Raw genomic sequence first — 22,872 nt, forward strand, 5'->3', positions numbered from 1 at the left:
CTTAAATATACTTGGAAAACATTTTGGCACTCTTCAAGCCCACTCGAAACAGATTTCAAATCAACTTCAAGGAAGTCCATACTGTACATGGCTGCATTAGTGATGCAATCAATGCAGAAGTCTTTTTCAGATGATCTGTCCATCCCGGTGTCCTCATAGAAGAATGGCTTGCTGCTGGTGATGGTCCTATCTGTGGACTAGATCTGAGCCCTGCGTGGAGCAAACAACATAGTGAGGTGTGTTGTTGTCCGTCACTTGGGAGCTCGGGGTGTTGCCGTTAGTCGGGCTACACACGGGACTGCAGGTAGGATTACAGGTGTTTGTCAGCCTGCGTAGGTACTCCGCGTGGACAGGCTTGTGGCTCTGCAGCACCCTGATGGCCTCATCAACTTTGAACCACTTCCTCTTCCTTCCTATGAAAACATTCAAGAAGGGGCAAGTTGTCGGCATATGGCTTACACTGATCAACAGGTAGTGCTTTATCTACAACCATGGATTGTTCACGTAACATGCTGACCGTAGCTGGGATTGAACCTGTGGCCTCGTGGTTTGGAGCCTGTCAGAGCGTGGTTATTTTTGTTATTTGTTGTTTATGTATGCAATTTCCTTGGTAATTTCGGCTAAACCCTTGCATGACGCCTCAGCATGGTGCCCTTCCACACCACCATTTTCTTCTGTATTGAGTTTTTCTTGTTTGTCCTCTTATATTTTTGGGGTATTTTCCCTTTCTGTCCGTTACTCCCACTCATCCCCTCGTCCAGCCTAGCATAGAATTTAACTTGTTTATTTTGGGGGAGGTTTTTTTTGGCCTCAAGTGGTAGAAGTTTGGTCTTGCACTGCCATCCCTTATCAAGCTTATCCGGAAGTAATTTTAATGAATCTGATAGATAATCAAGATGAAACTGCCACAGTACTGCAGCCCATAGCATTCTTCACTAAAGCTCTTTAGCAGTGTTACTGTGTGCCTGACTGAGCGGTGAGTAAGATTGCGCAAAAGGCAAATTAACCTTAAATTGCTAACCCACAATATAATACACGCTCAAGAATAAATTGTTCTGCAGCACTAGAGTCAGAGTGGAAATGGACATTCCTGACCTACTTCCGTTGGTGTTTATGAAGCCCTCATGTCACCAAACCTTCCTAAAAAAGCACCTTCCACAAAAACGATCTGTCCAGTAAACCATCAGCTGGGAGTTATTTATGCTTTACGTCAAACCCATCATCTCCTCCCATTAAATTCCAAACAGCATTTTGGTAAAGGAATTCAGCGTGGGCTGTGATTATCAGAGGTTGGTGTGAGAGAGGAGAACACCACCGCCAGCCTTTCAGCAAAGGGGGAGAGTGAATTAGACCAGTAGTGCAGAGCTCTTTCCGCTCAGTCACAGCCCTCACGCAGGGCAAGAGAGGACAAATAAGGAGGGGGCTGTGGTGAGAGATGATAACTGGAAAACAACTGGGCACAGCAAACATTCCTCCCCCTTGTGAACAGGCTGAACTCCATTTCTGTGGGTGAAGGGAGGAAATTATCACGACCACTTTTTTCCAGACCAGATAGAAATAGTTTCACGTCTTTAGTAACTAAGTCCCCAGAGAAGCATTAGATTTAAAACAAGACAACAAAACTAACCCTAACAAATAGTGATCACATGCCTATACGTACGCCATATTACCCGCAACATTACAAATTCTACAGTGGGAGCATCTTGGAAGCTGAATGGTTACTGCGCGTGCTGCGTAAAAAACATTTTACAGTGATGGGTAAAAGACAAGCAATGGGGGGAAAAGAATATTCATTTTAAGGATGCAACTAATGATAATTTTCATTATCGATTATGTTTCATCTACAAAATGTCAGAAAATACTGAAACATGCTCTTCACAAAGTTCTAAAGCCCAGAGCGACATCTTCAGACACCTTGTTCTGTCCAACCAACAGTCAAAACTCTTCAAGTTCAGTTTACTATCAAATAAAACAAATGATCATTTCAGCTCTACTTAATTACCTCTAATATAATAACCTCCTGATGTTTAACAGACCACTGTCAATAAAATGGGACCAAACATATATACACATAATGTTGTGGAGCACACATGCAGAGGTAGCATGTTTGCCACCGTCGGTATTTTTGGACTGTAAACAGACTGTAGATCAGGTGGTTTGACCTCATCAATAAGTATGTGTCCCAGTTTCTCAGTTTACAAAGTGATGACTGGAGGCCCCAACAGTCTGTCTCAATGGTTTTCCTTTATTGGGATTTTAGTTTGAGCATAATTTTGAATACTGGTTCACAACCCTTGCTGTGATTTGCTTCTGGAAAGTGATTATGCCGTCTCATGCTTCATAAAAACTCTGCCAAGCATAATGACTTAATGGTCTCTACCTTGACTCGACCTTCTGACCTGTGATCTACAAATGACTTCTTAAACCATCAAAAACACAACAGAATCACATACATTTGTTTAAAGAGTCAAAATACTGTTTAACTTTATATTATAATACATTATAACTACGCACAGAAATATTATGATCTGTGTAATGATATGATTTATGCATATATGTTTTAATTTGCCCTAAAACCCTTAAAGATACTCTGTGGACTTTTTTTTTTTTTTTGCCACTCGGAGCGCGATGGAGCAGTGTTTGTATCATGCACAGCAAGAGGACACAAAGCTTGAGCATGCCGCTGGTTTTATATTATTCCACTAATCAACAGTTGGTGGCTGTAACATGCAAAGAAGCAACAAAGGGAAGGAAGAGGAAGACTACGAGCTAGCAAACATGCATGTAAACATTTCCTGATTCATAATATTAAAACAAATTGGCTCTGCAAGTGTTTTATGAGGAGGGAAAAACATACAATACGTTTGTTAGACCTCAAGGATATACACAATGTGTTTTGGTGAGAACCACTGACTGTAAACAGAAACTGTTGTGTACAAGAACTCTCCACAGGGCCTTTTAAAAAATATTTGGGTTTGATAACATCAATCTAGTTCATTCAGCTTCAATAAACACCAGGAACAAGATGCATTTGTTGCAAAAGGCAATGTATGTATGTGGGTAAATACCTGCAGCAGAATTTATGCAAAACTATCAGTGATATGATGACAAAGTGAGACCTAAACGTAGAGGCATACCAATGTTGACCGAGTCCTCCCAGTCTTCCAATGTCTCCGTCACTATGAGGGTAAAGACGTACGTCCTGTGCTTTCTGTCTTGATTGTGCTGCAAAGGTTTAGATGAAGACACTACTTAATACCACTGCAATAAACTGTGTCAATGCACTGCATTCTAAGCATTCATATGCAGTGAAGACATGATGTTAACTGTGAGTAACTATGCTGTTTCTTTGTGGACTCCACATGAACAAAACAACTTGACACTCTGGCTGACTCTGAGGACTGGCACATAAGACATGAACCATGCCTACATAGGCATCCTAAACACGATAGTAGGGTTACCAGCTAAGTTGATACAGGACTTTAAGCAGCGTTATAATGTACTATATACCACGTGAGAATTAACTACAATTTTATCATGACAATTTGACAAGCTTACCTCAAAAATCCCGAGTAGTCTGCCAAGCTTTCCCTTCACGCCAGCCTGCACACACGAAGAATCAAGAGTCATTCAATACATTTACTTTTGAGTGACCACACAGAGTTGTATATCGCCACTACTGAACATTACATGTTACTCCAAAGTCGATTTCTTTTCCACCAAAGGTCATAGCGACTGATAAATGTGTCCTCCTGACACCAACACAGCTGAATGAAAACACTCACTGTGCAATATTTTCATACAGCTGCAACACCGCGAGAATGGCGTGACCTGGTGTTAGGAACAGTTCGTCTCTGTTCTGTGTGTTCACACATTTGTCTCATTTAGTGCAGGAAACTCTGTGGCTTGGAATCATCCTGGCATCGCCACGTGCCTGTGAGGCAGCATAGCAGAGATGACCAGGTAGACCTAAACATAGTCTGAGCTCTAAAATGAACGGGGTCGGGAGATGATTAGTGGGGTAGAAAATAAGAATATAATCAGCTTTACAAAATTTGCTTTTTCAAAGTTTAACCTCTTTTTCCCTCTGCTTATAAATATTCCAAGTGGCGCTTTACTTAAAACTAGTCACAATAGTATAAACCACACCCTGAGATGAGGGGTCACAAGTGAGAGAGAGCGCTTTGAAGATAGTGCTTGATCCCAATCCTTTTTCTCACAAGCAAAAAAAGATTAGGAACCACTATATTAGAGTGCGTCAGTGAAGCTGGGCAGCTTGTGGCACATGCTCCAAGTCAGCGGATACTGATGGCATGTATAATCAGCTTTTTGTGAAAAACACTGGCTGGCTGGGAGACACACAGAGGCATTCCAGGGACATGTTTCAGACTTGGCTTTTCATTTCAGAACCGCCAGGATCAGTTGGGACGTCTAGAGACCCACAACAGACAGAGACAATTACACATACTTGTATACTGTACTTCTATGCAGTATGTACCATTATACTCACTTTTATAGAATAATGTTTTTGCAGTGAATATACAAGAAATCAACATACTTTAAACTTGACAAATAAAATGCAAAATATCTTTCTGAAGATTTCTTTGTATGTTTTCCAAGATCCTTCAGGAACCACAATTTGCAATTTATTTTAATTTTGTGCAGCTGCAAGCAGCTCCTAAATTTCCTTCGTGCAAAGCATTGTGGTGAAATAGTTAACATCAAAAACACACTTCAAAATCAAGCACTTTCCAGTATGCACGCTGTCTTTTGAGCATAAGTTTGTCACTTTTCTAGTGAGAACATAGTGCAAACTCAAAACCTGTGTGGATATAGTATACAGAATAGAATTGGGACATAGCTATTGTCTACAATACGGGATAACAAATATTTTCCAGCACTGTGGTCAAAACATTATCTTTGATTACTGTAGTGATTAGACAAAAAAAGATAGAACAATTACATTTGAGAATAGCCTGATAGGATTAACAAATGTCCCATTTGCACAAATTAAAACTATCGCACGGAAACGTCAACGTGTTGAACTTGACAGCGGGGTATTAAACATGACGCTTTGAATCGTTGGCTCTCGCCACAGTAGTTAGTTTGCAGCTCATCCATATTCAGGCACATGTCTGGTCCGGGAGGCTCAGGATGTGGGTAACTGGAAACCCTTCCCAAATGTCACTGCCATACCTCAAAGCTGTCAGCACACTGCTATCCAAGGCAGAAGCTCACAGCTCACTCCACGCAAAACACTCTGGCCGACTACCAGCAGCCCCCTTTACTGAACCACAGAACAATTAACTGGTCATTTACGCATCATTGCCAAATATCTCTATCCCTCATCTGGATCTGGCTCATGCAACAGTGGGAGTATCTCATAGTGTGAACAGTGACGACACTAGCTGCCAAGAATCGCTCATCATTTTAGTCTGTGCCTCTAGCCAATCAAGATGAATAGACTATATTATTAAGGTGACACATGACCTACATCACAGTGCAGTTTTTGCTTGTGTTATGTAAGGTTATAGGGTTTGCAGGCTGTAACTGCATTATAAATCACAGTGACTTCTTAGCCTGCTTTATTTTTTTTATTATCATTATCATCATGTGGTAATGCAGGCCTGTGAATGGGTTTGGAAACCTTTCTTATTGATGTGTTGACGATCTTGCGGGAAATTCCAACATCTGAGTCTTGGGCTTCTAAACCAGAGACCTTTTGAACACATGAAATGACCTCGTTCAGCTGACTCTCAAAACTCACATCTTGGAAATTCCCACAAACAGGTTGAGCTCACCAGCAACAAAGTCCTACTTTCACCTGCATTACGGCATTATGGTGCAACAGTATTATAACTTTGACCCCCTTCAAAAATAAATACAGCTATGATAAATTAGCAACCGCAAGCAAATTCCAAGTCTCTGAAAGCCGGGTTTTCATATTGTACGAGCACAAACTTAAAGCAGTGGCTCCCTCGGAGGTGGAAAATCACAAATACATACAGTATGCTTTGCAGAGCTAATGTCAAGTGTATGCAATCTGTAGTTAAACATGCAAAAACTCCACTACGGACATTTGGTGGTTTTACTGGCTGCTTTAACGTAGAGCCAACCACAAACTGTATAAAAACAGTCACATAACTCTATAACTATACTATAACTCTGTATCTGCGTGTTTTCTTCATTTCTTCAGGGGGTGAGCTCACCTCTTCGTACACCTCCCTGACGGCGGCCGCATAGGGCTCCTCCTCAGGCTCCATTCCTCCTCCTGGCACAATCCATTGGTCTGGATGTCGACTGCTGCTCACCAGTAGCACCTGCCAAGGAGAAAGGCCTTTCGTCAGGTCTCCGAACGCTGCTGAACTCGGGGTGCCAAAAACACACCAACGGCATGCCCAGGTTTAGAGTCCGACAACACTGTAGGTGTCTGGTGGCGGCTGAGTGTATCGAACATCTCGTATGTCATGCCAGTCATTCACTAATATGAGCACGTCACGCCCTTTGCTACATAATTAGAATAAATGAATGAGTAACCAGCCTGTTGTTTAATGTTAGATGTTCCTGCATTAAAACCACTAACTGACACACATTTGTCACACAAAACAAATACAGCCACATTTATATTTACTGTTACTGTGTTTATGAAGCAACATGACATCATTTTATTTGACACACACTCACTTTTCGTGCCTGAGATATGACCACAGGGGGACACAATAAAAGCAACACCTGTAAGGAATACCTCCAATTTTAGATAGACTGTATAGTATAATGCGAAATAATATAATATTACCATGAACAACTTCAAAATTGAATGCAGTCGAAAATTAAATTAAAACGTTTCTGAAACCGCCCCACAAGTGACATTACAGTGCCCCATTTCAGCTGTACTTTGCAACAACAACACTTATTAAAAACTATCTGAAAGAATCAAACTAAAGCCACACACTATGTTTAACTGACCTCAAACACATGCAGTTTGGTCTTTTTTGAGCACGGTGCCCCTCTGGAGATGCAGTCACTTGACCTTAAACCCTATCTGGCAGCACACTGACCCACATTAAGTTCACGTGCGAATGCTTTTTGAATTCTGCCGAACATGTGGTGCAGTGGCTACATTCTCCTGTAATAGCTCTCTTGACAGCAACGATTGGTTAAAAAGCAGCGCCAGAAACCAGCTTTTTTGCGTATTATACACTACAGGCAAACACAACTGTTCCAGCTGAGGTTTACCAACATTAAGATGTGTCTACATTCCTGCTGAGACCTGATAGTGGAAGCATGGAGGATTTGTGAAGAGCACTAATGATACCATCTTCACTGCCGTCAAAGCTGGTCTCAATTGCACAGAAATTACTGCGATGAGTGAAACTTCATGCTGTTTGACCCCTGACTGTAACTCATTCTGTAACCGGGGAAAAGAGTAAGATAAAACCCACAAGAACTCTCAGGACTCAGGCAGAACATTGTTTTGACAGTCTCACTGTTTACTGAACTTATTTGGCCATCAAACTCATCATGAATTAGCACACTATAAAACTACACAAAGAGCTCTTGTTTACCTGTTTACATGCTTTGGATCACGGATATAAATGCTTAAATGCATGTGGGTGTGACTGACTCGATATTCATGTATGGATTTGCTCTCATGTAATACCACACTTCTATGTGAGGTAAGCATCTGCAGAGCTAGATGCTTACCTCACTGGTTCACTACATACTCTTTGTAGTGCCAGTTTAAATTAGGAAGACATTAACTTCAGTGCATGGTTCACATTACAATTAGAAAATTACTTAACTAAAGAATGATACACGCCTTGAAGAAATCCTGCACCTTTCTACTTTCATTTCTCACTTAAATCAGTAATGTAGCAGAACTATATATACCTAGAACACAGTGCCATTAAAAAGTATTCACTCCCCTTGAAAGTTTTCACGTTTTATTGTCTCATAAAATCTAGTCAAAGTAGATTTAAGGTTGCTTTTTTGACAACCTGTAATGTCAAAGTTGAAGCAGATCTCTACAAAGTAGACACAAACGAATTAGAAATACAGGCCACTAATTCATTTAACATCCAATAGGAGAGTTACGCTGTATGTGACATTAATGTGGTGTAAAGAGTTTGCTGCGTGAGGTGATGAGGTGGCAAATGAATTGCTGCAGAGGATGAGAGCAGTGGCAAGTCTCATCTGGATCTCTGCCCGACACACTAACAGTGCAGGGCCCTGGGGGCTGCAGAAACACTGGTAGCTGCCTCACTGACACAAATGCACACAACACACACATGCATGCGCAATTTGACACAAACGCCATGTGAAACACGTAGGCACTCAAAAAACCACTGGATCAGCAGTTGCCTTTCTGTATGAAAACAAAAGGAGCTTAGGAGAGGAGGTTAATGACCCCGACAGGCAGCACACACACCTCAGAGAGAAATCAGAGTGAGGAAGAGCTCTGAGCGCACACATCCTCATCAGCTTTAAGAGGATCAACACCTGATCACAATCACCGCTAACGTACTGTTGACAGATGTTATACTCATATTAAGCTAAATGAATGAGGTATCACGAGGCAAGAAGTTAAAGCAAAACAAAAGTAGATGTTGTATTTCTTTCAGATTATTATCATTCTCATGCTGTGACCTGAACATACAGTGATTGGCTATAACAATATGAATTTCTGTACCATATTAATGCAACAAAATACAACAGCATTGCTAAAGATACTCTCCTCATGAAGCTTTCAGTATGAGTTTCAATTTTTGTTGCGACTGTGTCACAGATGTGTCAAAATTGTTTATTGACTTTCAGCAATAACGTACTGCAAGACCTTTTTACAAAATTCTGTTGTCAAAATAAATTATTCTGAGCTGTTTACAATTACAAACTAATAAAGTGAGTTATTGAGGTTCTTGTTTTACCTGTGTAAGGGATTTTGTCTGATGTAATGCATAAAACTTTGATTAATTTGTATGTGATTTTGCCTAAATTTGCCATATTGTGATATATATTGATATCTTTGTTAATTGTGATATTGATTTTAACCATACTGCCCAGCCAAAACCACAAATTGGATTATAATTTTGGAAACTGTTATGTTTTGTACTAGATTGCATTATACTGTAAGACCCACTGACTAATTGGAGACATGTTTTTTATTTACAGGATAATTACTAACAACATGTTATATGCCAGTTACAGAAAGTATGATTATATAGAGAATAAACATAGCATGTAAAAATAATAATGTTGTTTTCCCTTGAATTGGTGAAAGGTGAAAATGGACAGATTACGTTATTTTTCTGAGGACAAACTATGTGAAGTCATCCTGTCTAGTATTTTTCAGCGGACCTGTTCCTGTCCTCCTGAACTCCAGCTGACATGTTGAGGAAGTGGCAGTAAACCAGGCATGCAGACTGGACAGATAGTTTACCACATAAAGTGTGACACGTTCAATCAAAGCAAAGACAGTGAGAATGACAGACAACATCAGCATGGCGTGTGATGCGAGACCATTTCATCATCCTCCAGTGTGATCAACGATAACCAAAGAGACTTTTAGCATATGTCAGCACTCTGTCACAGACGAACAGGAGAGAGAGAGAGAGAGAGAGAGAGAGAGAGAGAGAGAGAGAGAGGAGAGGGTGGGAGCATGAGGAGCAGGAAAGCAAATCTGTCAGGGGACAGCAAGTGCCTGCACCTTGTTTCTATAAATTGCAGCTGATAGGTCACTTGGTGTTTAGCACACAGTGTAACACTCAACCCCCCAACCAGGCCCCTACGACCCCACTCCCCCTATCACATGTGGTCCTGAGATGGGCCGCCGTCACCAGGCAGACACGTTGTGATCTAGGACAGCCCCTGCCCCCAGTGAATAACTTCTTCCATATTAACTCAGTCTTAATTATTACCCCAACTAAAAATCCCCTTAATTTTAACAGCATCAAATGAAAACAACATAAGTTTTGGAAAATGCCTGCGCTCTTTACATGATTTTTTCTTGTAAGAGTTTGTCGGCTGCAGAATTAGTCTAATGGGAGACATATCTTTATATATATATATATATATATATATATATATATATATATTTGAAATTCTCTAAATTTCCTCATTAGCAACATTAACCTGTTAGGTGGCATGATGCATTTGATATTAGTATTAAAGTCATATGTCATATTTGATATTCAACTATAGAACCCCCAACTTTAATTTAAAGGTAAGCATTTTTGAGTGGGTGTGGGATAAGTCCTGTCTGTGCTCATTTTGTTTAATGACGTATAAATACAGAATAAACATGAATTAACAAGACAAATGTTGCAGGACTCCCTTGCAACCAGGGTGCAGGAGTTTCATGGTGCCTCAGCAAAGGATTAGTGATCCCAATGACAGTGTTGATATGGAAATGACCCTGTATAATAACTACATCAGCTGATGCCAGTGTAAGTTACAAAACAAACACTACCTATGTGAGTGGATGTAGATGCAAGACTTTATAATGACAGATGGTATTTATAGGCTGACGTACATTACATACAAGAGGTGGCACTCAAGTTTATAATGCAATATTACACCTATGAAATGCATCTGCTGTTGAAGAAATATGCAATCTAATAAATTCAGGAGTGTGCAGGACTGTCAATGATAACACTTCAGCCAGCACACACAGAGGATGCCTTATCTATCTGGATTTCCTCCTGGACAGGAAATGAAAGTGATGGTCTCCTGCTGGGTGCTGGTTACAGTGGGTGCCAGCTTGTAAGCTCACCTGTTGTTTAAATGGATAAAATGTTTGGCCCTTCAGCCAAATTATGTTAAACTCTGCCCAGAACCTCAGTCAAAAGATATCAGACACGTGAACGCACAAACTCTCTCTCTCTCACACACAATATTAAACTGAAACTCTACATTAAACCATGACAGTCGGCCAGAGTTCAGGAGTTAGCTAAATTGGGTCAAAATACAAAGCCTGTAAGTAGTGAGTGCCGTCTCCTCATTGACGACCACCGCAAACAGTTTAACCACAAACTTCAGCCGTCGACGGACACATCTTACCTCGTCTTCTTTTTCGTTTTTGAAACACAAACACGCCGCTCTTCTCTTGAACCCTTCGCCGTCGTACGTCCTGGTCTGGTTGGGCTTAAACTTCATCATTTATGTCGCCAATCGTCGAGTGCCAGGAAAAGTCAAAAAATCTGGATTCAACCAGGCGCAGAAGAAAGTAACGTTAGCCTCGGCTGTCCGAGAGAGAGGGAGAGCAGGAGCGGCGTATCTCCAGAGATCTCCCGAAACGTAAGCGTCTTCAGACAAAGTGTGAACTTGGTTCATTCATTCCTGTGCAATGTCAGACTGCGTCTGGTCGTATATTGTACCGACCATGGTGGTTTAGTGCCGCTGTCAACACGCATGATTCAACAAACTCCCTCTCATCTGTGATCGGTGAGCGGCTAGCAGCTGACCTGAGAGCTGCGCAACAAGCTGCCTGTCAGCTCCCACGTTACAGAGGGCTTCATGTTCACCATTAACACGACGATTAATAAGCCAAACGTGGATCAAGTGTCTCCGCACGGCTCGCAGCTCCGCGTGGCCGTGGTTTTCAGCGCGGTTGCCTAGTAATCATCGAAAACGTCTCGTGCGTGAGTGATGTCCTCCCCGGAATTACTAATGCTGCTTTCAAGTGCCGCTGTTGAGCTCTTCAACCCCAAACCAAGCTGCTTTGAAGATAATTTGAGTGCCCTCTCGTATGGGATACTAACAAAGCAGGTCGTTTTAAACTAACAGTTTGAGATTTGCGAATTTCATTTCAGAATTTATGCTGTAAGATTATTTTTTTATTGTCAGTTTACCAAACAAAAACACATGCCGTCCTCCATCCCACGTTTTTAACAGTATATAGCAGCTATAACAGAATCAATTTCCCATTTCTCCCCCACTTTTATCGCCTGTTACATATATAGAAATTCAATTATTTTTAAAGGGAGAATGGTAGGGGGTCAACAATTTCCATATTGATATCTACAGAAACAAAAACAAATACACTCCAAACAGATAAATACACAAATAAATAACCCCTACCTTTCACCTCGTTGCAGCACATTTGCACCATATTTATATTTATATCACAAATTAAATTAGTCTGACAGTTTAGAAGTGGAATGAATAAGCTCATACTCGTAGTAGGTGTTTTAACCAGTTTGTTGTCCAACAATTATTGTTGCATAACCCACTTGATATGAGTTTCTGTCTAAACTAATTTCTTGGCAACAAAGGTACATGAGAAAACAAAAAAATCTTTACCAGTCGCATTTGGATTCTCATGATTACCCAACTTCCCACAGAAACTGAAGGAAGCATAAGGCCGTTCCCTGCTGTTTTAAAGTCAAATTAACAAAACACAAGCCTGAAACCCTGTTCACTCACTGGTTATTTACAGCAGCATGCTTCTTTTAGTGAGGTAGTGAAGCCTGTAATGCAATGTTACAAAGCTCAGGGCTTCCCTCTAGTGGGTAAGGATTGTCTCTAAACCACAAGGTGTGTTCAAAGGTGAAAATGTTTAGAGGTGTTTACAAATGGCAATGCCCATTTAGTTGGATGTGTATTCTTTCCAAAATCAGGACATGGGCATTCATGACTGTAGGACACTGATAAATGGCAGCAACTAGAACAAGAAAATGCTCTTTAAAAAAAAAAAGGGAAAAGTCAGAAGTCTTGATTATTATGAACTTATGAATGATCCAAAGCAGCACTATGGCTCACATGAGGATTAAAAGGTTTGTGAGAAGTCAAGGACCATAGCATGCTCTGCAAAAGATAATTACTAAAATGTCAGGGGCATAGGAGCATGCAGGCTTCAATTGTCCAGGCCAGTGGGACATTAATATGAATGTTTAATACAAACTTAACAAGAACTCACAATAAGCAGCATAAGTTGTTCTGAATACTGTTAGCTAATGTATTAAACAATAGTAATAAACTGAAAGTGAATACTTTATGTGGTAGTTTATTGGCAGATAATACCTCTGTATGTGTATCTGTAGTGAATTTTTAAAGGAAGGACTTGTCACCAGTTATCCCTGTTGAAGTTATACAACATACGTCGACAGCCACACTTGTCATACATGTGTCCCATCAAGAATTACACTCAGGCAATGATTTATTAATCAACAGATTTTATTTACAGAACATAAAAGTATGCAGGTGGACTGTTTCATAGCATTCTGAGAGCAAGAACACATTTCCTCCCCAGATTAATAGAAAGAATGAATTTACAAACAGTGAATTGAATACAGACTTTTCAGCCAAAGACCAATCGCGAGTAAAAGCCTTCATTTATCTTTTGGAGTTTGATCCCGTAACAACTCAGCATCTCCTCTCACACAGACCAGTCCCTCAACACCCTCCTCATGTCATCAAACAACTGACAGCTCAAATGTAACCACTGCTTTGTGAAATAAATGCCATTGGAAGAAATAAACCACTGAGTTTTGTAGCATTAGACTGTGATGACATACGGGGACAAAGCAGAGTAGTTAGTTTGGCAATCGTGAGAAAGATTCACATATAAAAGACCAGATATGGTAATAAAACATATGTGCTAAACTAAGGAAAGGTCCACAATGTCCACCCTTCCCTCCACTCCCTCCCACCCCATCTACAAGCCTACAGCTTACACTGAGAGTGGTTAAAAAAGTTAATGTGACAGTGGCAGGCTCAGTTTGTTTTTCAGTCATATTACTTTGTATTAAATGCAGCCAGATGTGACTTAAAGATGTGTTTGTCCTGCTAGGCCATCCACACAGAACCAAACTCTGGTCCGCCTCCAGGTGAGCGTCTACATACAGTGGGCTAGTAGTAGTTAGCTGCTTTTAATAAACAAACAGCGACGCAATAAAACAAAGTTAAAAGAAATGTAAAAAGTATACACTATGGAGCACATCTAGCCAGTCTCTCCGCTCCATCCGTTCCACTGCTCTGGAACCCCCAAACCCACATATGTGGGACGTAGGACACTCTTTCCCCCCCCCACAACATGCTTGTTTTAAAGCAGCAGTTGGCAAAAGCCTTCCAAAAATCAATGGACACAGAAAGCCATGTGAGTAGATCTAAAACCTCTGCCCATGCATTTGAACAGTAGTGAGTTAGGACAAAGACGAGTCATTTCATTAGTGTGCATTTAAATCACCAGTTGTCAGCAGTTGTTTTTTTTCCTTTACAATATATTCATGTTTATTTTATAATATATGTATATATATTTAAGACTGTGTCCTTTAAATGCAAATGAAGTTGGAAGAGGTCTTGGCAGAACGTGAGGACTTGTGTTCACACTTGACATCCACTTGTTAGGCTGCTCTACACTTCATTTTTGTTTCCAGCATAAAGCCTGGTCCATGACTTGGCTGTAAAATAAAAAATACAAAAAAATACACAGAATATGAACATGTGTCACGTAAAATTTACCAATATGGGTTTTTTTGTTGTTGCTGTTTTACAAAGCCTGCATTAAGAAACGTTTATTGTAATGACCTCCATACACACACACACACAAGTCGATATGGTCCTGAATTAAGCAAATTAATGTATTTATCAACATATACTTTGATACTGTATGTTGATGAAAAAATAAACGGTTTGAGTAGAGTTCTTTCTTTATAGTGTTCATTAAACAATGTTGGAGTATTGTAGTTTCATCACATTTCAGTAAATGAGATATACAGTATACAATAAAGATATGGTATAAATAATTCTAGTCAAGATAAAAAAAAAGTACTACAGTACCAAACACAAAAAAATCTGCCTCAAAATGCTAAGTAAATTGTAGTGCTTTGTTTTTTTGTACGTATGTGTGTATTTAGGCTGGATGTCCCTTTAATCAAAATGACGCACTAGGCAAGAGCTGGATAGAAAGTGTAATAAACCCTCCATTGAACCCGATCATAGCTCTCACCTGTTTCTATGGCTTCAGCTTCATTGGACTTCCACTTCTCTGCAACGTCATTTGCTAGGGGATCATCAGGATTGGGCGCACTTAGTAACGCCTGGATTGATAGCAGCACTGTACGAATCTGCAGAGCTGGCGACCATTTATCTGAAACAGAGAGATTAATAAGACTAAAATAGAGAGCAAGAAAAGCAGAGGGACAATGTGTCAGGCATTGAAAAGAGTAAAGAAGAAGCATAGTATAGTGTAGTGTATCTGTTTGAAGCTGCAGCGGTAGTGAACAGACAGAGGTGATATGCAGTAGTAGTGGCACAAAGCTCCAGTTAGGGGTCACAAGTGTAACATAAGAGGCCCTTGATCTTTGGAGCAAGATGAAATTGGCAAATCCCTCACTTCATTCACAGGCCAAACATCACAGGATACAATACATACAGGCTGTCCTACAGTAACAAGCCTGACTCAACAGACCAACGACAGAACAGATGCAAAGTGTCTTTTCAAGCTGCTTGGGAAAAGTCACATTTTCTGTCAATTGAAAACATGTCCTTTAAAAAGGTAAAGCACGGTGTATACCACACATAGCTGACCAAGCATACACTGTGACATCACAGAGTACAGACTTACCTTTCAAAATGTCTAGACATATTCTTCCCAACTTGTCTACATTGGGATGATATATTTTGGTCATGAAGCGTACTTTAGGAGCTGCCATGGGGTATTCCTCTGGTAAAAACAGTTCAAGTTTAAATGTGCCCCCCTCAAAAGGTGAGTCCTGAGGCCCAGCGATGACAACATGAAAGTAGCGGGCGTTGCCTTCATCTGGATCTGCCTTGATGCCTGGGACAGGCTCTGCAATCAAACGCTGAGTTTCCTGGTATAGAAAAGGACAGAAAGACAGAAATAAACTATAAGTTGGTGCCACCATATTACCGGCCAGTGGCACAGAGGGCCCTTTCAGACTGAGAAGTGTGTGTCAGGAGAAATGCTTTTAAACTCTATATTTGTCTTTATAACTCTATACACTTTTAATCTGGGTTGAAGTATTTTATGCTCATCTTGACTGCACACAGAGTAATGCTTAGTAATAAACTATGACATCTGCACCTGTGCCAAACATTACAGTTAACTGCACTGGTGGAAACTACACATAACAGTTTGAACTGAATTTAAATACATCTCCGTCTTATTGAGTGAAACATCCTTAGGATTTTTTTTTTATATTGGCAAAACTTTATTAAAATGATGAATTTGAAAGATTTATAAAAGCCCTCGCACACACTTCTAACAACAGAGATGGTGGGCAGGAGGTGGACTGTCTGCTTGGCTTTTATTTTTTAAACACAGAGGGGAGGGTGGCCTTGGCTGCAATAGTGGCTCAATGCTGCAATTCTGAAGACTCTCTGTGCAGTATGTAACGGTCTTTTAGAGGTGACACTGACTCAGCCACCGCACCACAGGAGACCATTACTGTCATTCCCATCAGCCACTGCAGCAAGTCTGCTCCCAACTCACAGTGACAGCCAAGTCACAGAAACACACACCTTTACTGTGAAAGAGGAGCAGGTATCTGATATCTGTGGTATGCATGAGGCAGCATGAGTGATGCTTTTAACAAGGAAACTACATTCAAGCTCACTGCAATGCACGTCATTATATAAACTGCAGTGCTCTCAACTCCTCACGGTACATTCTGCATTCTCCAAACTGCAGTACTGACAATACAATTATCCTGCTATTTAAGGCCCTTTGATTATTTTCCTAATCTATAACCCAAGTATCCCATTGTGCCTGTTTGAAATGCAGGCTTGTGTAATATAAGCATCACGCCTGACTACAACAGAACAATAAATAAATAACAGCACAGCCAACTATGTACGGAAAAATAGCATCAAATAAAGCTCACCAATAGCCTGCACTCGTTCTTTTCCTGAATACAACTGGGAGTGAGATTCCTGAAATGTTTCAGATAACCCACAGACAAAACCATGCAGTGAAAACACAGACGAGAGAGGGGCTCCCAGTCCCAGTCACACGCTCTGAGGGCTCAAGGGCTCGGTCCGCTAAGTACTGTTCCCAGCCTTCCCACCAAAGCTAGTCTGTGGTCTGCTTACTCACCCACCTGTGCAACCTTCTCTTAGACACCATTCATGTTCCTATAATGCTTTCCTAATAAAACCGAATACAGGCTAAACACTATTCCTTTACATACCACAAGCTGTAGCTCCAGTAAATATGGTTAATATACACAAATACACAGAGTGAATGACTGTTACTTGCATATACACAAAATGACAAAGAGGGCACTGTAAAGGTTCCCCAAAGAAAATGGAGAAAGTAAGTGGCTTCTGTAAGGCTTGTCCATTACCACCAAAGTAAAGCACGTGTTAAAAACTATAAATATATAAAAATTAAAAATCATCTAAATAGTGAGCTGAATGGAAATGAGTCACTTATTAGGCTCACAAATAAAACATTGGCAACATTGGAACTTTTCTGTTTCATAAAATTATTGATTAAATGTGCAGCTGCTGGTTCGAAAGTGCTGAAAGCTGTTTCAACACATCACCCTGGTCCCTGTGAACTCATGGTTTTTGACATATATATATATATATATATATATAGACCAAATGATTAATAATTTAATTTGTATTAATATAATATATTGAAATATTAAATGAAAAAGATAATGTAACAACACACACGTGCAGTGTGCCCAGTAATCAGAGTCCCTCTCAAAGCTTACTCTGTGTCCGCTGAAATGTCCTGATGACAGAAATGAAACAAAACTGTCTATGTCAGTGGTTGAGAACATACATTTTCACTGAATACAATGGCTACCATGATAGGGACATGTACTTGTAACTCATGACATTAACCCTTAAGTACTGTAATGATGGGTTTGTATTTGGGAGGTGCAGAGAAGAGCAGAAAAGTGACAACACTGTATCATATAGTTCAAAAACGGGAAGATGTAACTCCTTCATTACATCTTCAGTACGCTGAGCTGATGGCTCACATCACTTGCTGACGCTGCCACACAGAGTCAGGGGTCATTTCTGATCCAAGTATCAAGACGTCTCATCCACACAACTTTGTTAGATAACTTTACGTTAGTTACAACGTTTCCACATTTATGACTAATTTGTGGTACTCGCAAATGTTTAACCCTTAGCTAACGTCAGAACTTCACTAAATGAAAAGGCGAAACAGTGTAAAAAGTAAAGACTACAAGAGGCAAACATCCCATCTTAAGTTCGTGTATGCTTAAATGACAAGTGTAATGCTGGGATAATCAGGCCAACAGGCTGACGTTAGCTTGTTAAGTGTTCCTGTTTTTATCATTCAAACCCAAACAAAGCTAACAAACTAGCCGGGGTTAGCAAAGTTAGCCATCCATTCAGTCAGCACTACAATCGGATCAGTAGCAACTTGAGAACGCTACTGTGCTTGAAAAGTATACTTAGAAAAGACAATCCCGGCACACAGCACATGTATCTGACATCTTTACAAAGCGTTGATGTATTTCTAACCCACAGTGCCTCGGTGTATCTGCGCACAGGAATGAAACGGAAGTTATTTTAGCAAACTAACGTTAGCGAGCTGGATGCTAACGTTAGCACACAAAACTGTTAACCGGACGTACCAGCAGAGCACCGGGAGTTTAGACTGCGTATGTGGAGTTACAGCCATGACAGAAAAGTCACACATGCACACATGCTGCTGTTTAAAGTGTGAAACAATTACCTTAATGATCCTGCGGGGCAGTCCTGCCATCTTGTCTTAAATGCGGGCTTTTGGCTCTCAGTGCCTCCTCTTCGTCTTTGGCATTGACAGCAAACACACGTCTTCCGGGTTCTTTGCGTCATGACAGAGGATGGAAGGACTGCAGCTGATCTGAGGCACAGTCAATCTTTCAGACACATATTTAACCAAAATTTATCAATATAAAGATTAAAAAATGTACCAGCAGATACATCAGAATATGCTCCATTTAATTTGGTCTTCTAATAATAAATGAATATATTTTAAAACAAACAAGAAATATATAAATAACATTACTGAATTCTCTGGATTTTGTGATACTGGCACAGAAACACTGCATTTATTTTCCGATTTTATTTCAGTGAGAAGTTGTTGAACTGATGTGCAACACGTATTTGAAATGCCGTGTGGGACAAAGGTTCAAAGTTGTATATGAAATGGACACATGGACAAGGACAAAACAGTCAGAAAGCCAATCAAGACAATGATTATCACAACATTAAAGTAGTGGTTACAACCATTTAGCACATACATAATTAAACAATTAGAAAAGGAGAGTGAAGTGTTTTTGCTTGGGATTCCTAAGGTTATTTTACAGTTGTTGTTTTTTTTTTAATTATTTTAAAGTATAATTTGAAAGCAGAACTTTTACAGTGTATTTTTACACTTGAAGTCAAAGCGCCAGACTTTGTGTCCTACAACCACTACCTGTTTAGACAAAACAAAGCATGAACACTTCCACGGGCCAATACGGCTGCGTGGAACAGCTGCATTTTCCCTTTTTTTTGCACTGCAGGCTGAATGGGAACTATAGATTGGATGGGATTGGAGCTCCTCCTCCTGACATATCTGCATGGACAAAAGTTTTGTCCCTTTGGGTGTCAGGCCTGTGACATGGGCATTAGCAGTGCAGCAAACTAAGAGGAACTTTATTTCTCTAAAAGCTGACTGAGAAGAAGTCCAGCATGCAATTTCTGTCCCAACATAATCCAACAGGTGGGTTTGATATTTCTGTAATTGGTTACTCTTGTGAGCATGATGTTTTTTATTTATCTTGGCAGGAGTATAGTACATTTCACTCTTGAGATTGTTGAATTCTGTCAAATCATAGATTCTGCGATGTAGTTCATTGTATTCACACTATATTTTACATTACTGTTACATAAACCTGAATTCTACTCCATAAGAATACAAACTAATATAAATACAAACTGTTGTTTTAAAATGTTAAAATAGTATTTTGAAAAGTTTATTGCAACCTGAAGGTGAGAGTATCTGACTCCTATAAAGCTGTTCTTTTGCCAGCTCACTCATTTCCTAACACTGACCTTGGCTTTTCCACCACAGTTTTGGCCTAAATATCTATCATTAGTGTTTTTGTGAAATGTGTATATTACAGACAGGAGGGGAAACGGCCAGGTGTGAAATCTGAGCCTATAATTTTCGCTCATGTTTGCTGCCTGACAGGTGCAAGGTTTCCGCTCATTAAGTCATCATCATAGAAGCTCTTCAGACCAATCTGAGCTTGTGGGATGTTAAAGTGATCTATTTCTGTACGTGTATGCAAACATTATGAAATATTTGTATGGTTTAGTAATTTTTGTTTTAAGACGGATAATAATATTCTGTCTGAATCTGAATATGTCATACTCTCTAATGGTATCTAAAGGTAAAATGGCAGAATGTTTTAGGAATGTAAACAAATCAAGTCCCTAAAAAGTATTCAAAAAGCTACAATTTTCATGAAAATATTCTCAGAATATTTATAATTTTCCAGCAACTTGTCCACACTTCAAAGTAATGTTTCATTTACACTTTGCAGTGGTATCTTTTAGCATTCTACCCTGTCCGACCTCACCGACCCTCCAAAATTTTCCATTGTTCAACACACACAGGAACAGATGAACCAGCACCTAATCTAGTCCCTTCTCTCAGTGCACAGAGAGAACAGACAATATCAGCCACATTAGAGTGCTTGATATGAGTGGCAACATCTATCTCGACAGGGCTCAGCCAGACTTCCTAATCAACTTGGAGTATTTTATATAGAGGCATTATGGGTTACATCTACAGATGACAGACATAAGTCACTCAAAGTATTACGGAGGGAGATATTTGAGGTGTCTTTTACTATACAAAATAAAAGTCTAGACTTGTAGTTTCCAACATGGTGGTTGGGACCTCCAAAGAGATCACAAGATAAATCTGAGGAGTCACCAGATGATTAAAGGAATAGTTCCACATTTCTTGCAGAGAGCTAGATGAGAGGACTGATATCACTTTAATGTTTGTCCATTAAATAAGAAGCTTACTCTCCGCCAGGAAGCAAATATAAATATTTCTGGAAATTAGTATCTTTTGCTTTAAAGGAAAACTGTTTTTTTCTTGTAAAATTCTTCAAATGAAACAAATTGAACAGGAAAAAAATCACTGTTTAGCTGAACTGATCACAACACTTATCCTGTGATGATGGGTTACAAGTGGACATTTTTACATTGAGTCTTGTGTATCAGACTAAGCTTAATTACTTTGATTTTCTTTTTTAGCTCAGTGGAGCGCCCACTGCTACCTGGCATGTGTATTCATCATGACCGCCTGCTCTGGACCAGTTTCACCCCTTCACGCCCCTCCAGTGACAACAGGTCTCCGCTCGGCTTTCTCTGCCACACGAACCAACAGTGTGGTGGGAGGCAAGCAGAAGGCAGTGACCTTCAACAGGCTCATGGTCAACATGGGAGGGGATTTCAATCCAGACACTGGTCACTTCCGCTGCCGCATCCCCGGGGCTTACTATTTCTCCTTCTCCGTGGGGAAGTTCCCAAAGAAAATGCTCTCTGTGATACTGGTGAAGAATGGAGAGGAGGTGCAGGCTATAGCGTATGATGACTACCGCAAGAAAGGAAGGAAGGTTCAAAGCCAGAGCGTGATGATCAGTTTGAAGGAAATGGACACAGTGTGGCTGCTTTTACAGCAGAGTCCTCAGTATGCTTTGTACAGCAACGCTGGCCCTTACATCACCTTCTCTGGTTACCTTGTCTATCCTGACATCTCCCCAACCGGCTACATCACCAACCACCTGTCCCCACCAGGGCTGTCCTACCCAAACTGCCCTCCTCAGGCTGACCCCTGGGCCAGAGGTCAAACCTCAGAGCAGCCACGGTCTGCCTTCTCTGTGGCACGGACATCCACACTCATAGGTCAGAGTAGCAGGCAGCAGGACAAGCCACCTCTGACCTTTGATGTGGAATATGTCAACATCGGGGGGCATTTCAACAAAACCTCTGGCTTGTTCACGTGCCACTTCCCTGGTGCGTACTTCTTTGCCTTCACTGTAGGGAAACACCCTCGTAAGGCTGTTTCTGTGAAGCTGATGACCGGGAAGGGCGAGGTGCAGGCGATGGTGTTTGACGAGGACACATCAAAGAGACGGGAGATGCAAAGTCAGAGCTTGCTGCTGTCTCTCCGCCGGGGCGACAGCGTGTGGCTGTACAGTCAGCAGGATGAGCGTTATGCTGTCTACAGCAACCAGGGGAGGTACACCACGTTTTCTGGCTTCCTGGTTTATCTTGAAGCAGAAACTCTCACACCTCCCACCACACAGGACAGAACTCACCTCTGAATGTCTTTACCCTTCATGGTGTCCTGTCTAAAAAATACTCTGTGGTCAGTATAGTGAACGTACATTTACTGCTTTGTTTGTTTTTTTTACAGTAAATAATTTAATTCCAGGGATAACGTTTGTCAAATTACTCCACAAGATGGTGCTATGATACAATTATGGACACTAACCAGCATGCAACATGGTTATTGTTGTCCCCATCTTCTTGATTAAGTAATAAAATTAGGGTTTGGTTCACAGATACATTTACTTTATTTACTTTTTAAAAAGTATTTAGAAGTTTTAAAGAGAAGGGGGTTTTTTTACATGTAAAAATGATTATTGCATGGCAAGGAAAATGATGTAAATGATGTATAGTTTATTAACATTTACTTACTGTAAAAAAAAGTGATTTAGAGATACATCATGGTCATGTGAGTGGTGATAGTCATGTCATGGAGCGTTATATTGTGGATATATCTGTAACTGTTTTGATGTATTTCAGGAAGAAAAACTAAATAAATTCAAATTAAAAATGTCTTGTTTCTTCTAAGTCTAATGCCAATGATATCAA

The 22,872-nt window shown here is 40.4% G+C and overlaps 3 protein-coding genes across 3 annotated transcripts; 1 reads left to right on the forward strand and 2 right to left on the reverse strand.

Moving 5' to 3' along the window:
* Positions 1-4: 4 nt before the first annotated feature.
* nudt4a (nudix (nucleoside diphosphate linked moiety X)-type motif 4a) lies at positions 5-11,154 on the reverse strand. The gene is made up of 5 exons (XM_070907617.1): positions 11,056-11,154; positions 6,210-6,320; positions 3,559-3,603; positions 3,138-3,225; positions 5-413 (listed from the first exon to the last, which is right to left on the reverse strand). The coding sequence occupies exons 1-5, from the start codon at positions 11,152-11,154 to the stop codon at positions 187-189; spliced, it is 570 nt and encodes a 189-aa protein (XP_070763718.1). The 3' UTR covers positions 5-186.
* A 2,498-nt stretch (positions 11,155-13,652) lies between these two features.
* On the reverse strand, positions 13,653-18,788 carry ube2na (ubiquitin-conjugating enzyme E2Na). The gene is made up of 4 exons (XM_070906873.1): positions 18,683-18,788; positions 15,563-15,809; positions 14,945-15,085; positions 13,653-14,396 (listed from the first exon to the last, which is right to left on the reverse strand). Exons 1-4 carry the CDS (start codon positions 18,710-18,712, stop codon positions 14,350-14,352), a joined length of 465 nt encoding a protein of 154 aa, XP_070762974.1. The 5' UTR covers positions 18,713-18,788; the 3' UTR covers positions 13,653-14,349.
* An 877-nt stretch (positions 18,789-19,665) lies between these two features.
* Positions 19,666-22,319, forward strand: c1qtnf13 (C1q and TNF related 13). Its single transcript, XM_070907996.1, has 2 exons — positions 19,666-19,696; positions 21,247-22,319. Exons 1-2 carry the CDS (start codon positions 19,666-19,668, stop codon positions 22,317-22,319), a joined length of 1,104 nt encoding a protein of 367 aa, XP_070764097.1.
* The last annotated feature ends 553 nt before the right edge of the window (positions 22,320-22,872 follow it).

This window comes from Enoplosus armatus, chromosome 6 (assembly GCF_043641665.1).
Source record: "Enoplosus armatus isolate fEnoArm2 chromosome 6, fEnoArm2.hap1, whole genome shotgun sequence".
Classification (NCBI taxonomy): Eukaryota; Metazoa; Chordata; class Actinopteri; order Centrarchiformes; family Enoplosidae; genus Enoplosus; species Enoplosus armatus.

What these genes read in the sequence shown, in the direction of transcription:
- nudt4a (XM_070907617.1), bottom strand. Translation starts at nt 11,154, where the DNA reads ATGATGAAGTTTAAGCCCAACCAGACCAGGACGTACGACGGCGAAGGG. An exon ending in GACTACTCGGGATTTTTGAG is followed by an intron (nt 3,226 to 3,558) that starts GTAAGCTTGTCA and finishes AAACCTTTGCAG; the next exon opens with CACAATCAAGACAGAAAGCA. An exon ending in GGAGGACTCGGTCAACATTG is followed by an intron (nt 414 to 3,137) that starts GTATGCCTCTAC and finishes ATGTTTTCATAG; the next exon opens with GAAGGAAGAGGAAGTGGTTC.
- ube2na (XM_070906873.1), bottom strand. Translation starts at nt 18,712, where the DNA reads ATGGCAGGACTGCCCCGCAGGATCATTAAG. An exon ending in ATGTCTAGACATTTTGAAAG is followed by an intron (nt 15,086 to 15,562) that starts GTAAGTCTGTAC and finishes TCTCTGTTTCAG; the next exon opens with ATAAATGGTCGCCAGCTCTG. An exon ending in AGCTGAAGCCATAGAAACAG is followed by an intron (nt 14,397 to 14,944) that starts GTGAGAGCTATG and finishes TTTATTTTACAG; the next exon opens with CCAAGTCATGGACCAGGCTT.
- c1qtnf13 (XM_070907996.1), top strand. Translation starts at nt 19,666, where the DNA reads ATGCAATTTCTGTCCCAACATAATCCAACAG. An exon ending in GTCCCAACATAATCCAACAG is followed by an intron (nt 19,697 to 21,246) that starts GTGGGTTTGATA and finishes TTTCTTTTTTAG; the next exon opens with CTCAGTGGAGCGCCCACTGC.